The 16,907-nt window shown below is 38.0% G+C and overlaps 1 protein-coding gene across 4 annotated transcripts in view; it reads left to right on the top strand.

Moving 5' to 3' along the window:
* The window catches only part of TMCO3 (transmembrane and coiled-coil domains 3), a 32,576-nt gene that overhangs the window by 1,303 nt on the left and 14,366 nt on the right, over positions 1 to 16,907 (top strand). For all 4 annotated transcript variants that reach the window (XR_010428517.1, XR_010428518.1, XM_064646441.1 and 1 more), the window contains exons 2-9: positions 1,378 to 1,920; positions 6,471 to 6,650; positions 8,288 to 8,479; positions 9,268 to 9,396; positions 11,986 to 12,078; positions 13,264 to 13,450; positions 14,387 to 14,504; positions 15,065 to 15,260. Coding sequence is in view for 2 of the 4 variants with exons in the window: in XM_064646441.1 (XP_064502511.1) it covers positions 1,474 to 1,920; positions 6,471 to 6,650; positions 8,288 to 8,479; positions 9,268 to 9,396; positions 11,986 to 12,078; positions 13,264 to 13,450; positions 14,387 to 14,504; positions 15,065 to 15,260 (1,542 nt within the window). In the remaining 2 variants the exon portion in view is untranslated. The remainder of the gene's footprint in view (positions 1 to 1,377; positions 1,921 to 6,470; positions 6,651 to 8,287; positions 8,480 to 9,267; positions 9,397 to 11,985; positions 12,079 to 13,263; positions 13,451 to 14,386; positions 14,505 to 15,064; positions 15,261 to 16,907) is intronic.

Below are 16,907 nucleotides of genomic sequence, written 5' to 3'. Positions count from 1 at the left end.
GCTTGCACTGAAGAAAACCCGCACACAGGTTTTCTCAGTTCCCTCTAAAACAAAGGGCATTTTAAAATGTATGTGTATGGCTGTGCTTGCCATCTTCCCACAGAATCACAGAATGGCCTGGGTTGGAAGGGGCCTTAAAGACCATCTAGTTCCAACCCCACTGCTGTGGGCAGGGAGACCTTCCATTAGACCAGATTGCTCAGATCTCATTCTGTATATTGAGAATGGCTGGTTTGGATGCTTGAGATTGTACTACATTATAGGAAAAGAAGATTCTTTCTTAGGCAGACTGCTCCCAGATGGCCATGTCCACTTGTTGGTTCCTGATTAAGGCTGTTGGCTGAGGGATCAAGACTGTAGCTAAAGTTTTAGGGAAATACCTGCTGAATTGATGATCTACTAACATGCTGTGTGTGCTGTGCATTTTTACAATGCCATGCTTCAGTGTTAAATGTATATTTTGTAGAGACATTTATACATTGCTATGTATAGCTTTGTGGTGGTGGTAGGAGTTTAAAGGTTTTTGTATTTGTTTGTTTTTTTTTAAAAGACACCGTAACTTTCTTATTTTACAATAGCGTCAGCATTTTCCTGGAGCTTCTGAGGGAAAGAAGGTAGCTTTTAGCTTTAAAATCCTATCCTACTTGGTGTTAAAATCAATTACAGCAGTTTATATATGGATCTCCAAGTAGTTTCTGGGAAATGAACTTAAAAATGAACTGATTTAGTGGTTTTATAACTATTTTAAAATCATGAGAATCAATAGTAAGCTTCGAAGTAAAGTATCCCAAGGCCCTGCAGCCTTTCAGGTGAAGAAAGTCTTTGATCCAAACTAGTAGAACCCAGAAGTCCAGGAGGTTTTGCTGTTCTTTCTTCCACAATTACAATTTATAATGTAATCTGTTTCAGTTTCTTCATTATGTTTTGTTGAGCGTGTTAATGCTTCCGAGACTTATAAATAACAAATTATTATGATGTAATTTTTTTAGGATAGGTTTGAGAAAATACAGGAGGTTTATTGACAGAAAAAAATAAGGAGTTCTAGGTTGAAGTGCAGCCTGTGACATCATGGCCTGATATTTTTAGAGGTTTTCCTTTCATGTAAGAAGTGCCAATGAGTACCACATGAAGTGACTAAGCTCTCTGGTCACTGTTTTTAAAACAAGATCCTATCTAGGAAATAGTCAAGGGGAAACCAAAAATCTATCAGTAACTTTGGGCTGTTTCTTGGTTTTGTTAAATGTTGACTGAAGGAGACCACATATGTTCCGTTAAAGATCGTGGTGTAGGACGCAATCTTGGGTTTATTTTCTACCTTTGTTTGACCTCATGGCCCAACATTACCACATTTGATAACTGATTGGTACTATCTTGCAGCCTGGTGTGCGTACTGGAGATGCGAAAATCATGTAGCAGAATCCTTTGAGCAGTTGTGAATTATCAGTTTCTCCCAAGAGCAATATAAAGTGAAGAATGAAGGCGACTGGATTTATTTCCCTGTGGACATTGGTTTCATTGCCTTGTGGCCAGTTAGCAAATCCTGCAGAACATGAAGATGTAGTAAAGCATGCAATAAAGCTGCACCGTGGAAAAGGAGCTGTTATCACTCAGAGGAAGCAGTGGGTGTTGGAAAGTTGCAGAAAACTGTCTGGTCTTCTTCGCCAAAAGAACGTTGTTCTCAACAAACTAAAAAATGCCATAAGAGCAGTTGAGAAGGATGTAGGACTGTCTGATGAAGAGAAACTTTTTCAGGTGCATACCTTTGAAATTTTCCAAAAGGAGCTAAATGAAAGTGAAAACTCCGTCTTTCAGGCAATCCATGGCCTCCAGAGAGCTCTACAGGGGGATTACAAAGATGTTGTAAATATGAAAGAAAGCAGTAGACAGAGGCTGGAAGCCTTGAGAGAAGCTGCAATTAAGGTTAGTTTCCCCATGTTTATTACTACAGTATTCATATTCTACGTGTGATTTTAATTTTATTATGACCCAGTTTCATTCCGTTTTAATAAAAAAGGGTATCTATATAGAAATTGCGATATTTAAAATGGATTTTGAATTCATTATTTGTTCTCATTAGTAAATTTAGAGTTAATTCTCATGTAGAGCTTAAAACTTATTAGCAGTCAATAGTTCTTATCTCAAAGCTAAGCATAATCGTAAGACCTATGGCAAATATTATGTTAAAGAGAAAGGAATACAAGCAGTGAGTCAGTGCACATAGCACAGTCACGCAAGACAAGCCAGTGGGGTTATCAGAGTGGAAATAATGCCATAAATTGGCAAAATACTAACTGCTTTTTCCACTTTACCTTAGAATTGCTCAACCAAAGTCTACAATTTAAACAACATGATGTACTGCCTTTCATTTCCATGTTAGTATAGATAGGGGTAAAATGGGCATGCAAAATAGTAAGTGACTATATTTTTAAACTCAGTATAGCACTCTTAGCCTAAGAAATGCAGGTTTGAAAAGCAGTACTTTCAAGAAAGAGCCAGCTGAGATAACTTTGCCAAGAAAAAACACAGATGAGTAATAGTTGAGCACAAGTATTTCATGGAAAATTTGAGTTTCCATGTCAATGCAGATCCATTAGGTCGTGCACAGTCTGCCACTGTCTTCTGGACTTGGCAGTGCTCTGAAAGGCTCCCACTGAGAGAAAATTTCATTTACTTTATTTGGTATTTAAATTGCTCTTTTCCTTGCTCTACCCCTCAACCACTGGAGGAACATATTAAGAATTTTCTTTGTTTTCCATCTTCTGAAAGAAGAGGCTGCCTTTGCACAAGGGAGTGAGAGAAGGAACAAAAATGTATTTGGGGTCTAGGGTCTGAGTTGGGAGAATGGCTAAAGGGCATTTGTGTTAAGAGGTTTGCAGATCTTTACAGGTGAAGACTGAAAGATTATGTGCAAGAAAGGTGTGCAGTGATTTGAGGCAAGGAAAGCTGGTGGAAGTAGAAGTTAGGATGCAAACTTGGGAAACTGGAGTGGTTCTGTGCAGTGGAAACAAAGACTGAATTACAAAAAATTTGGATAGGGAGTGGTTTCGATCTAGGTGTGTTCCAATGAAGTGCCTGATATGACTTGGATATTGAGTCTTAATCGTAGTAGCAGCCTCTGCTGTATAGAAATGGTACCAATTGTCGTGAGCATTCTGAGCATTACTTGATTTTCTACCTTTTGTCTTTCTCAGATCTTGTAAAATAACAGCAGTAAAGCTGTCCAGAATCTTCTTTCTCATTTACCTAATTCTTGGTAATGTTACTGTAAAGTACTGAGGTAATCTGTCCTTGAATTTGAGAATGGTGCTTCATTGTTTTTCTCCTAAAAGGAGATCTTTGTATATAATGATGTGTTTTAGAGATTGGTCCTGTCAAAACTTTACTTTTGCAGAGGTGGATTGTATAGGCTTTTTGTATTATCATATCAATACATTTACTTGAGTGAGCAATTTTTTGCACCCTTCCTTCTTATGCCATGCACGTGATTCTTTAATAGACTATTTGTTGTTCTAACCTTTTAATTATTCTATAAAGGGAAACAAAGAATGTGGAGAAATGCATGCCAAAAAGATGAAAATTTCATGGGATACATTTTTTTGGACTTGTTCTTACTTGAGAAGGTACACATTAGGTCTACTTTTTGTTCCAGTTTCATTTTACTGTAATGAGTACTTTGTTGGTGTACTCATAAATCATCCTTTCCATTTTTTAAACAGTGAGTGAATGGAAAATACAAATGGAGTCTGGACTCTTCCCTTCATTTTAATTTTGTTGAGTTGAAGTACTTGAAAGTCTTTAGTGTTGGGATATGTATGTATGTGTGATGCATTTCTTGCTGATTCTGCTGCTGGGAAAAGGTGTTGTGGAATCATTCACAGGGCGAGGGGGAAGTAAGGAAGAAGCACTGAAGACTGTTTCTGCCTTCTTTTGCTCCAGGAGCCTGTGTGGAGGTTCAGGAAAAACAAAATCTTACCTACATTTTATCAGCTTCTGATTTCTTGGGTGCCTAGTAATCAGATATCGATGGAAAAAAAACAACCCTTGCAAGTAGTGCAAAGATGCAACCTTTTTTGAATGTGCTTTTGTCATCTCTGACTAAGTAGTAGAGAACACTGCCTTCACAGCAACACTGCCTTCTTAATCAGCATTGCCCCAAAGTGTTACATTTTGCTCATGTGTTTCTAGGTGTTCCTGTTAAGTGCACAATCCTTATCTGTATTACTTTGCTTAAGAGGTGGTTCGGTATGTACCTCGTGATCGGGTGTCTCCAATCCCAGCAGCTGCAGAACAGTGTTTGTACTGTGATGTACTTCTGCTCAGCATAGAGTTGTTTGAGATAACTTGGCTTTTTTATGGACACCATTCTCTGTGGTTGTTCCACTCTACTGCTGTCACAGTGGTCTGTAGGTGGAAACAGAGATGCCTCTTTATAATAGACTACAAAAACTTTCATCTCCATTAATTGAAGGAACTTGCAGTTAAACTGATTTTTCAAAGCTATGTTGCTACTCAGGGAAAGTTAACTCCTTTGAAATTACTGAATTATTTATTATTCTGCAGTTTACCTCTAGCTCTGTTCAGCCTGTTTGTCTCCACCGATAGAAAGGGCTGAAATTGGCTCCCTGCACCCAAAGCGTCTTCAGTTTTTGAGGGGAAGAATCTAATAATTCATCTTGCATTCCAAGTTGTTGCTGAATGAGCAGAAAATCTGCAGCTCATATGGCGGCTGTTTTTTACATCTTTCAGGCAATGTCTGCTAGCAAAGTGCACCAGATAGGAAATGTTTTTCCTCGAGGCAGTATGATTGTGTCTCCTACTTAAGTGTTGCATAAGAACTAATTGTTGACATTGGGCTAAACGCGTTAATAGTTACGTTTTTCCCAACTTCACTTATTTTGGGATCTGGGTAACTTTCATCATGCCTGTGTAACTATGGTAATTCTAAACACCAACAGACAGCAATTCTGTGGTTTCATCACAATCAGAGGCATTCATCTGACTGTCGGGATTTTAAAAGAATTAAGCTACAGTTATCAGTTGTACTGAACATACTGTTGTCTTGGCATCACGGAATTGATTAAATTACATGCGTGTTCTTGCAGGTTTTAAGGGGGAAAATGTCCATCTGCAAATGTGCAGAGGAGGGGACACTCCACTTACTTAAGCATAGGTGTTTAGGACCACTTTCTATGTCCAGGTTATTGAAGATGTCTACGGAGGGTAGGCAGGCTAAAACACACAACCTAAGGGAGACCTGCATTCTCTGATTTCTAACTGGGTATGGCAGAGCATCTGGAGACAAAAACTTGTGTTTTCTGGGAATTGACTCAGAGCTAGAGATTGCTTGCATTTTTTACCCATTTTTTGCCCTTGGTAATAATACTGGCTCTCTTAAAGAGCAGAAGTAGGGTCTCTCTCATCTAAGTATTGTCAGCATCCTGAACCTAACTGCAAGGAAGAAGTGCTGTAATTGTGCATGTTTCCTTACTCATAGCTGTTCTCTCAACCAGTGCATCTTTAAAAGAATGTAGGCATGTAAAGGGAAGAATCTTTTTTTCCAAAAGCCTCAGATTGTTCTCTGTCAACACACAAAATATTCAGTTTGGTTACTGTCATGGTAACTATGTAGAGGGTGCAGTGTTAAGTCCAGTCTTGATCAGTAAATTAAGCCTTTTAGTTGTCTTTTTGAACCTGAAACATCCAAAGAGAAATGAAACATCATAACTTTTTCAGGGAGTATTTTCACACCGTATCAAACCATATTAGCATTTTCTCTTCTCTTACTTCTGAAGCCTAGAAATGATTTTCAGAAGTTATCAGTGTAAGTTTATAAGAGGCTCAAACTGAAATGGGGGAAAAAGTCAAGTATTTTACTTCTGATAGGAAAGTACTTCTTGGGAAACATAAACAGGAAACTTGGCTAGAGTGATTGGCTGCTCATCTCTCTCCCACCTCTTTTCTTTTTTTCTTTTCTTTTCTTTTCTTGTGGCTGTTTCCACAGTTACTGTAATTTTTGAAAAATAAAGCATTTTATAAAGTTAAGATTCATTGTTTTTTCCATACAGTTTGTTTGCTGTAGATATTATAGCTATACTTTCAAGGTATTACGCTTCCCTCTTAAAGCACTGGGTGCTAAACTCTACTTGGCTCTGAAATGTTTCCTAGAGTCTATCAAAGTAAGTCCTTTCTTGTATTTTCTGGATCATACTCTTGGGTCAGCTCTACTGTTTAATGGATTAGAAAAGGTAATTGGTGGATATTTTGTTTGGTAGTTGTTTTTCTTGTCCGTTTACCCCAATGAAAATTGGCACAAGAGAAAGCAATCTTCAAATACCATAATGAATTCTATGTTGCTTTTTCAATTCCATCAGTAAGATGTTTTGTGTCAAAAGAAGCATACATTTATGTCAGATGTTTTTCTGCTCAGAGGCCTGGCCAGCACTTTATCTCTGTGTTGTAAAATTCAACAGGAAGAAATGGAATATGTCGAACTCTTAGCAGCAGAAAAACACCAAGTTGAAGCCCTTAAGAACATGCAGCATCAAAACAAAAGCCTGTCAATGCTTGATGAAATTCTGGAAGATGTCAGGAAGGCAGCTGATAGATTGGAAGAGGAAATAGAAGAGCATGCCTTTGATGACAACAAATCTGTAAGTGATGTTTTAGACTCAGTCCTTTCATTGATATGCATTTATTTATAATTAGTATTTGCACTGTAAGTGTGTTTCTCATGGGTTATATAGTTGTTAGGGTTATGGGATTGAAGAAGAGTGAGCATCAGGAATAATTGTTCCTTTTTGCTAGTGATTTCTGTGTTTTTGATTTGAAAGTCCTCCCTACAGCTGCCACTTTGACAAATGTAGCCCATCTCACTGATACAGCCCATGACAGATATGACATCTCAGTGGTGGTGGGAACTGTGATGGTTGGCTTTCTCAGGATATGGAGTTACCATGTTAAGCAGTCTCCACATTTTCATTTTGTTGAGAAAGTTACGGGAGAACAAGAATCCTTGCAATTAGTTTTCACAGTCTGGGAAAAGATATATTGTTTAAGGGAAGGACCTGAAATGTGTTTGTGGTATTGCTTTCTTCCACTTCTGACTTCCTTTGCCTTTTGCACCCTGGCCTACTTGCATTGTTCTTTGTTTTTATGTTGCATGACGGACAGTATTCCTCAGGTTAAGGATGTGTGTTTCTGGAGCTGAGAATGTGTCAGTTTATTGTAATGTCTCATTTTGCCATCCTCAGAGACAGACCCTCTAAACTGGCCCTGTTTGCATAGCCATGGATTGCAACTTTACTTGGCCTTTGCTCTTGAGAGGTTTTAGTTGATTTGCAGGTTGACTTCCGAGGTGAGCATAGCTCTTGAATTCTGCGGAGGAGGAAAAAACCAGTTGCTCTGTAGTAGAGCGCCAAGCCGTGGGATTTTTTGTAGTTGTGGTCGTATGGAGAGAAAGTGAAAGCAGCTGTTTTATTCCGTGCACACCTGGTACGAGCGGTTGTGCCCCGCGGGGTCCCACCTGGCAGCGCCTGCAGCGGGGCCGGGCCGGGCCGCGGGAGCGCCCTCTCCTGTTCCACCCTGGAATAGCGAGGTCCGTCCTGCGGCACGTGAGAGCTGGAAAAACGCCAAAGCGTCCTTCTCCTCCAGGGCGTCTCTTTGTTTTTCTGCTTGTATCTCCACCCATGAAAGAAAAGGAATCATGGAACGCAACCTGGAGGACTATTTGCATTTCTGTCTTTGCAAGGAACATTTAAGCAAAAACACTGGAATTTTGGAACAGAGAGGCTCTAATAGAGTTATCAGTATTCTGATAAAGATATACAGGCTTCTATTAAAATATAATCAAATAGAGAAGTGTAGTTGGTAAAAATGAAAAAAAAAATGAGCTACAACCTGCTTCCATGAATTGCTGCTTTGGGAAATAAAATCCTGAAAATAAATAGGTAGAAACAGTTTTTACAGCCTCTCCTTCAAATTTACAGAACAGTTACCTTTTCTTGACTTGTAATGCAGTCTTTAATTCATATTTTTGAGAACTGAATATCACTTTGTAATCTCCAGTTGTTTTTGTTCAAGGTAATAACATGTTACATTTCAAGACACCCAAGTTTTAATAAAGAAAATGAAAGACTTCTTAGAGAAAAAAGCTGCAGTATTTTTAGCTGTTGTCAACAGGTTCTGTAAAAACTTCAAGCACAACTAATAGTCTTTCCGTTTTTATTATATGCTTAACTGGCTCCCACTTTTTTTCTTTGTTTGATTATTTGTTTTCTTTTTCTGACAGGTAAGAGGTGTAAACTTTGAAGCAGTTTTAAGGGTGGAAGAAGATGAAACAAACTCCAAAAGAAATGCTTCAAAAAGAGAAGTAGAGGATGACTTAGGTCTCAGTATGCTTATTGATTCCCAGAACAATCAGTATATCCTTACCAAACCGAGGGATTCAACCATTCCTCGTGCTGATCATCATTTCATAAAGGTAATCATTTTAGAGACATTCTTGTCATTGCTTTTGGTCAGATTTAGTCCCACTAGTTTGTATGTCAGTACTCCTTGGTTGGATTGAATGTAAATTCAGCGTATGTTCCTCTAAAATTACCCCAGCATTCATGAGTCCCCTATCTATGGTAATTTAGCCATATGTTCCCTACTCTTAGGATAGTCTTCACAAGACTAATCGTGGTGCCACGTGAATCCTCTCTGTTTTTATTTATCTTGTTGCACCTTTGGGGCACCATCCCTTCTCTTGGACTGCACAGTGTTAAAGCAAGCTACTGCTGTGCCTGATAAACCACTTGCATGTTGTCAGTAGAGAGAATTTATTTGTTTGTGTCTTGGGATGAAAGAAGGGATACTGGAAAATACGTAGACATGGCAAGGGTTTTATTGTATTTGTGCTTCCAATAGAATAACTGGATTGGGATTCTTTTTTAATTATAGAAACCCAAAACAGACCTGTTTCACCATCTTGTTTTAATGCAAAGTGTCATTCCATCCAGGAAATTGCCTACTTTCTGTAATGTATTTAAAATATTTATTAAATTGATCAGAAGTCCCCCAGTTACTTAAGGTCAGTACTACTGCTTCATCTGCAAAACTGCTGTGCTTACATCTGCAACAGCATTGAAGTTGTGTTTTCTTTTCACAGGCAGTATTCTACATTTAATTTTACAGCGCTGTTTATCTTTTTAAAGATATTAGTCTTTAATTTCATCCCAAATTTGTGTGTCCTTTATATTAATGCATTTGTAAATCTTATATATTTAGGATATTGTGACAATAGGAATGTTGTCTTTGCCATGTGGCTGGCTGTGCACAACAATAGGATTGCCAACCATGTTTGGATATATCATCTGTGGAGTACTCTTAGGACCCTCAGGACTAAACAGTATCAAAGTAAGCATGCAAGTTATTTCTTGACTGATTTAATTCGTCGAAGTCTTTAAAAGTAGTTTTAAAATAATATGGTATTGCCAACTTCAAATGTATTAAAAAAAAAGCAAAAAAAGAATTCACAGTGGAGGAAGTGTTTAAAACAAGTAGTTCCCTGACTAGCATAGCTTGGCTTTTTAGAGAGTTATTTTGCTTCTCTGTAGCTCATTCATCCATCCTAGTCACCCTGTTTCTTTCCCTGTACCCGGCCCACATTCCTGAAGTCTCTTGAACCTTTTTAGCTCCATCACGTGTACCCTGATTACTAGCTCATGCGAAACCATGGGCCGTGGTTGGCTGGACATGTTTTGATTAGTGGTCTGGTGTGCATTAACAGATTGTTTAGCCAGCAGGCAAAACAGATCCCACGTTAAGGCTGCACCATAATGTCCACCTACGTTCAACAAGTCTGTTGGAATGATATCCATGTAACCGCTTGGAACTTGCTGTCTTAGCAACATCTGCTCTTACCTGGGCTTTTGTTGAAAATGACTGTTGGGCTCAAAAGTAAGTAGAGATGGGTAGAAATTGACAAAATCCTGCAATCTTGTATTGGAAGAGAAGGGTCCAAGTACTTTCAAAATTTTATATTCTAAAATTTAGATTAAATAATAACCTTTGTGTTGTATGTAATTTCTGGGTTGAGAAGGTCTGGAAAGTTTGACCACCTAGACTGAGAAACAAGTCTGGAAGCTTGACATTTGGAATAGATCCAAAAATGGATTTTCAGGGATTTAAGTTGAAGAAGATGATGTGGTCAGAACAGATGAGAGATGTTTCTTCAAGGCAGTTTAAGTGACCTGCCAGTTTCTTGTGCAGCTGTGATTAAATGTTACTCCTCTGGATAATGTTCATGTTGATTGGGTCTCTTTTGTATGCTTTTTTCTGTATTTCTTAAAAAAGTTGAATATCGGAGGAACTGAGGAAGCAGGCAGATTCTAATCTGGCAGGAAAGATAGTTTCCATCTACACTTCTCTGTGATTGATTATAGACCCTGTTCTCTTCTGCTCTGGCCTGTAAATGCACAGAAAAGAAATGATAGGTTTTTAGAATAGACTATTTCAGTGAATTGCCTGACCACTTCAGGGCTGACCAAAAGTTAAAGCATATTGTTAAGGGCATTGTCCAAATGCCTCTTGAACACTGACCATCTGGGGGCATTAATCAGCTCTTTCGGAAGCCTGTTCTAGGGTTTGACCACCCTCTCAGTAAAGAAATGGTTCCTAGTGCTTCCCTGATGCAGCTTTTGAACCATTCCCATGCATCCTCTCACTGAATCCCAAGGAGATGGTATCAGCACCTCCCTCTCCACTTCCCCTCCTCAGGAAGCTGTAGACAGCAATGAAGTTGTTCCGCAGCCTGCTTTTCTCCAAGCTAGACAAACTGTCCTCAGCTGCTCCTCATATGACATTCCTTCCAGCACTTCCACCAGCTTTGTAGCCCTCCTCTGGATGCATTCAAGTACCTTCAAATCCTTCTTAAATTGTAGGGCCCAGAACTGCACACAAAACTCCAGGTGAGGCTGCACCAACACTGAATACAGCAGGATAATCACCTGTCCTGACTGACTGGTGACGCTGTGTTTGATGCACCCCAGGATGGGATTTGCCCTCTGGGCTGCCAGAGCTCCCTGCTGACTCACACTGAGCTTGCTGTCCATCAGCACCCCCAGACACCTTTCTGCACGTTGCTCTCCAGCCATTCCTCTCCTAATTTATTCTTGCGCCTGACCTACTCCATCGTAGGTGCAGAATCCAGCATTGTTAAATGTCCTAGTAATCATTACCCAATACTCTGGTGTATCTAGATCTCTCTGCAAGGTGTTTTGTCCCTCAAGAGTGTCAACAGCACCTCCCAGCCTGGTATCATCAGCAAACTTGCTAGTGGTGCATGCATGCAGCTCCTGCACTGAGATTACTGATTGATTTATATATATATATATATATATATATATATATAAAATAGAACTGGCCCTACAACTGAACCCTGAGGATCCACCACTGGTGACCAGTTGCCAGCCAGAAGTATCCCCATTTTTCTGCTAGGATGAGGAAGACAACCACTTTTCCTGCTTTTCCACCCTTCTCTCTGAAGCAGAAAGGGCTGGTAGTTCTACTGGCTTGAGAGATGGATGTGTGCAGTCTATTGGGTGGTGAGCAGAACAGGAACTACAGTCTAGCAGAAAGATTATACCAGTAGACAAAATAATTAGCAAGAAGTAACTTCTGGAGTGCAAGCTTTGGGGATTTAATAGTACATGCATAAAACATGACCTGTTCATTTTCATCCAGCCAGCAAGCTTACCTAGATGAGTGCACATGTGCATTTAGTGTGACCAGCACTATCCAACCAAATTATCATCTAGTATCAGCCAAGTGATGGGAAAAATGTTTGAACCCTAAGGTTGCTGTAGGAACTTCTGATGTCATATTACAGCAGGTGAACTACCCATGGAAACATAATGAGAAACAATTTGTTTTGTAGTGGAATTATAATTTGTATTATAAGTAGACTGCTGTACACTGATTTATTTAATTTTTTTTTATTTTAAGTCTATTGTACAGGTGGAGACATTAGGAGAGTTTGGTGTGTTCTTCACTCTCTTTCTAGTTGGTCTGGAATTTTCTCCTGAAAGACTAAGAAAGGTATTTTTGCATAATACCTCTACATTAAAGTATTTAATTGCTAATGTTCCAGTTATCAGTTATGTTTGAGATTTTTATACTCTCCCTATGATATATTGGTGTAACTGTACATTTTAGAAAAAGACAAATATGACATTTGCTTCTGCACTTTACCTCATTGGAAAGAACAGAATGCATTATTTATTCAGTGTTTAAAAAAACTTACATTTGCTATTCCTCTTCATTTTAGTAAAACAGTTTAATTACTAATCTCTCACAATTTATGACAATCCATCTCTGCTTAATTTTGACATGCAGTAACATGCAGTTGTTGTTACAAAGTGTCCAGTGATGTTTGCCAGTCCTGTTATAAAAAATCAAACCATTTAAGTACTGCATACTGAACTGATGGTACATGCTCTACTGGCTAATAAAGTGATTCAGCAAGTATGTTAACACAATCTGGAATATTACATGATGTGGCCATCAGGATTCAGCAAAAAGCTACAAGGTTTTTTTTGGTCTTAATTTTAAAAAAAAGTTATCTCATAAACCAGCTAGAATTTTAATAGTGGAAAACACTGCTGCAAAACATGTGCAGACTGTATGTAAAGAATTGCATGGTGTGATTTGTTCCTAAACTGATGGTTGTGAGTTCATAATACTATAAAAACTTTAATTGAAATGTGTTTAAATTTATGACCATTCAGTTTAATCTGGTATTTCTAGTCCATCTAAAGTCAAAGATAAAAACTAGTAATTCAAGAGTTCCTAAACTGTAGTAGGTAAATTGCTGCTTCAGAGTTGTGTGTGCATGAATTTGGAACAGGTTGCTGGTATTGGTGACTTCCTTTGCCACTCCCATTTTTTCCCCATCCTAGAATCACATCAAATAACTTGTCTTCCACGTGATAATTTTTAATATATATCAACCCATACTGGAGCTTTGGCCCCTAATTTGTCCATGAGCTCTGGAAAATCTGCCTAATATCTGGTAATGAGTCTTCCGGTATAGAATGTCTACTAGGCATAATAACTTCAGAGTTTTGGATTGTACAGGGTGACAGACCATTACTTCTGTGGCCCAGCACTGCAGCCTCAAATCATGCATTTTTAACTGCTTATTTGTGATGAAAATCATTGTAACTTAGCGGTGAGAAGAAAAGTGTCATCAGCCTTTATCATAAAAACTTTTTTTGTCCCCAGGTATGGAAAATATCTTTGCAAGGACCTTGCTACATGACAGTTCTGATGATTGCCTTTGGTTTACTGTGGGGGCACTTGCTCCAAATTAGACCAACACAGAGCGTCTTCATTTCCACTTGTTTATCTTTATCAAGCACACCACTGGTGTCAAGATTCCTTGCAGGTAGTGTTCGAGGAGATAAAGAAGGTGTGTATGACTTTAAATATGGGCTACTGTAGTATCTACAATAAAATCTGAAAGAAGTTGACTTTGTAATATTATGAGAGAAACTAGTTAAAAAACCAAAACAAAAGTAACTGTTAAGTCTGGTTTACAAGAGATCATCTTTGTTTAACACTGGGCAGTGTTGTGTATATTCTCATTAGGAAGTGTTCTTGCTGTTTACATAGCCAGTCCTCTTTGGAGAAAGACAGTATAGCCCAACCAGTGCTCTCCATGTTAAGAACTGACTTTACTGAGGGTCTGTAATCCTTGAGCTTTTTAAGAGGTTACCAGATTAGACCATTGCTACCAGTTTGTCATCAGGGCAGAAAAGCTAATTTAAGTAATTTACATCCTTCTTCAACAGAGACCAGTTCAGGTGGTCTTTCATAGCTAACAGCTCTTCAAGTAACTACCCTCAAGGGTCATATTGCTATCTTCTCAAGTACTTCTACATGTTTCCTTTCAAAAGTTTTGACATCCTGCTTTCTTCCATTTAAACCTCCCTTATATAAACTGCATTAAAGTATTCTCCACCCTCTAGAATATTCACTCTAATGCCAGAATTCAAAGTGTATATTTTACACATGCTGGCTCTTACATGTCTGTTATTCTAAAAACTGTATACTCTCAGTAAAGAAGTTTCACTAAATGCATGACTAGTGCTTAACTGCTAAGCAAAGTCTATGTTTTTATTGTGTAACAGGAGTCTCATGAATATTTTATTTGTATTTTAATGTCTTATATATATTTTAATTTACCTACTAATTGGGAAAAAAACCCAGACTGCTTTGAATGGCCTTCACCCCATTAAGAGCTATACTTGGCTTCCATTTGATTAAGCCTTCTCTAGATTTCTGAGCATTGCAAGCATTCATAGCCTCTAATGACTGTTTCCATGACTGCTTTGCCGGTGTACAGGGGATATTGACTACAGCAGCGTTCTACTTGGCATGTTGGTGATGCAGGATGTGCAGCTTGGTTTATTTATAGCTGTCATGCCAACACTTATTCAAGCAGGAGTGAGCACACATTCCAGGTAAAGAAAAATTATTGTATGGATCTCCACCTTCCCCCTTGCAATCAGTCTGTAGATTGCCAAAATGAACGTTGAGAGCACTACAGTTAATGTCAGTTCCATGAAAAATAGGCACTCCGTTCCTGTGAGTTTCCTTTACTGTTTCTACTTGTCATGTTGTATGAAAATATTCTTTTTGCTCTAGCAGCCTTAGTCCTGTGTGGTAATTATAATTTGTAGTGAAAAGTTTGTTATTTAAAAAAAAAAAAGTTACTTTATTCCCCCAGGGCATGTTTTTGTCAAAGACTGTGTGATAGCATTATTGAATCTGATGGCTTACCTTGGGGATCAGTCAACAAAAATCTTTTTGAGTCAACATGGAAGTAAATTCTAGGTTGTAAAAGAGGTTACTGGGCACTCAGCAGATTTAGTGTTAATCTTGTTTGCAAATGTATTTAAATATCTTCCTGTGGCTACTCAGTTTGGAACATTTACAAAATTAGATCTTTTCAGTTAAGGGGAACTGGTTGGGAAGTATGAGAGCACTTGAAAGAAACTTTTTGTTTGTTCTTCTCTTCCAGCATTTTCAAGGAAATACTGAGAATACTGATACTGATTGGCCAAATCCTCTTTTCTTTGGCCGCTGTTTTTCTTCTATGTCTTGTTATAAAGACTTATCTCATAGGACCGTATTATCGCAAGTTGCACGCAGAAAGCAAAGGGAATAAAGAAATCCTCATTCTAGGAATAACTGCATTCACCTTCCTTATGTTAACGGTAATCTTTTAAATTAATAAAACATTTTTATACATGTGATACTTTACTGCATCACTATCAAAGCCATTGCACTTACTGTTACTGCATATACATGTACCTCTGTAATTAATTATTTGAGTTTAAGATGTTTTAAAACAACCCTCAAATGTGCAGATGATTCATGCATTCCAGCACAGATGAGTAAGAAGAGATAAAATTTGAATGTCAATCTGCTGAACTTCTGCTGTTAGCTTTTAATACAGCCAGTTTAGGAATAATGATCCAAGTTTTAATTTTGGGCTACTTCTTGCATTTGAAAATAATTTAGGATGGGTTTTGAGATACTGATAATGCCTGATTGTGACATTTGCTCACAAATATCTTCATAACAAATTCTCAACATGGTTTTTATTATAAAATAATTTTCTTTTTGTGTGGGATACACAGTTTGGGATTAAGTTAAGAAAGTAGAGAAATGCCTCAAGGATCATAGATTTTAATAACCCTATTGGGTTTGGTTCATTTGCCCCTGAATTTTCTTTCTATTTGTTTCTCTCTCATGTTTCAGCCCTCTGAAAAACTATAGTGCTGGAGAACAGAATGTGACAGTTGCTGATAATGTTGTGGGTTTGAAACTCCATTATCCTGAATGTGCAGATTATGTCCTCTGAGAATAATTAAGCCAAAATATTCCTGTGCATGCACCTTTTTTTCTAGGGGTGTTAGCTTAGTTACTACAGTCCAACAGGGAAAGCTGACCTCCTTCAGGAAGGTCAAAAAGAAGTTAGTGAGAGCATAGCTTTACAGTTGTTGACTTCTGTTGTACAGGTTAAAAATGTCATTGCTCTAAACAGCTATTCATATTCCAAGTGTGGCATCTAATAAGAGAAGGAACAAAACTAGTTTTTCCTTTTTACTTTCTAACTAGCAGACATTACATTCGTAGAACTTCAATAAAAACTAGCAACCAAATCACAAAGTTACATAAAATATGATGATATCTAGAAGCAGTTTTACTTTCAATTAAGAACATGACCTACATAGTCTGGTGATTGAATTTGGGTGTATTGTACCAAAATTGCCTGTCAAATGAACAAGGAGCTTGTCTATATGACTTTACATAATACATGTGGGAACACAAACGTGGGGGGAGAATATCTTTGAGTATGTTGGATTTATACTGCAGAACCAGAACGCTTCTTCAGCATTTTCAACAATTTTCCTGTTAGAGTTGATAAATAATGTATCAAAGGGAACAGTACAAAGGATACTGCAGGTAACCTCAGTAAACCAGTTGAGATGCTTGATATTCACTGACACAGATACATTCATTGTAGTAATGCTACAAGTTGTGGTTTAAACACACAGACTGAAAAAAAAAAGTATTTGGTTGTCTAGTTGAACAGATCAACAAACAAATCTTCTGGAAAACAAATCTTTTTATTGGTATAGGTGCCCCTACTATGTCAGGAATAAAAACATAGGATGAGGGATGGAAATCTAATTTGCTGCATGTCTTTGGAAAGGATAAATTAAAGTTTTTAGGTGCCAGGAAGAAAAACAATTAAACTGTAGTGGTTCCTGCAAAGATCTTTTTCCTGGGAAAACCAAGCCTAAGTATTAAAGGAGTTGGTATAATTAATCTGCAAACACAGAATTTTCTATGCT

This window comes from Pseudopipra pipra, chromosome 2 (genome assembly GCF_036250125.1).
Source record: "Pseudopipra pipra isolate bDixPip1 chromosome 2, bDixPip1.hap1, whole genome shotgun sequence".
NCBI classification, from domain to species: Eukaryota; Metazoa; Chordata; class Aves; order Passeriformes; family Pipridae; genus Pseudopipra; species Pseudopipra pipra.
This window is presented reverse-complemented; position numbering and strand designations above follow the sequence as displayed.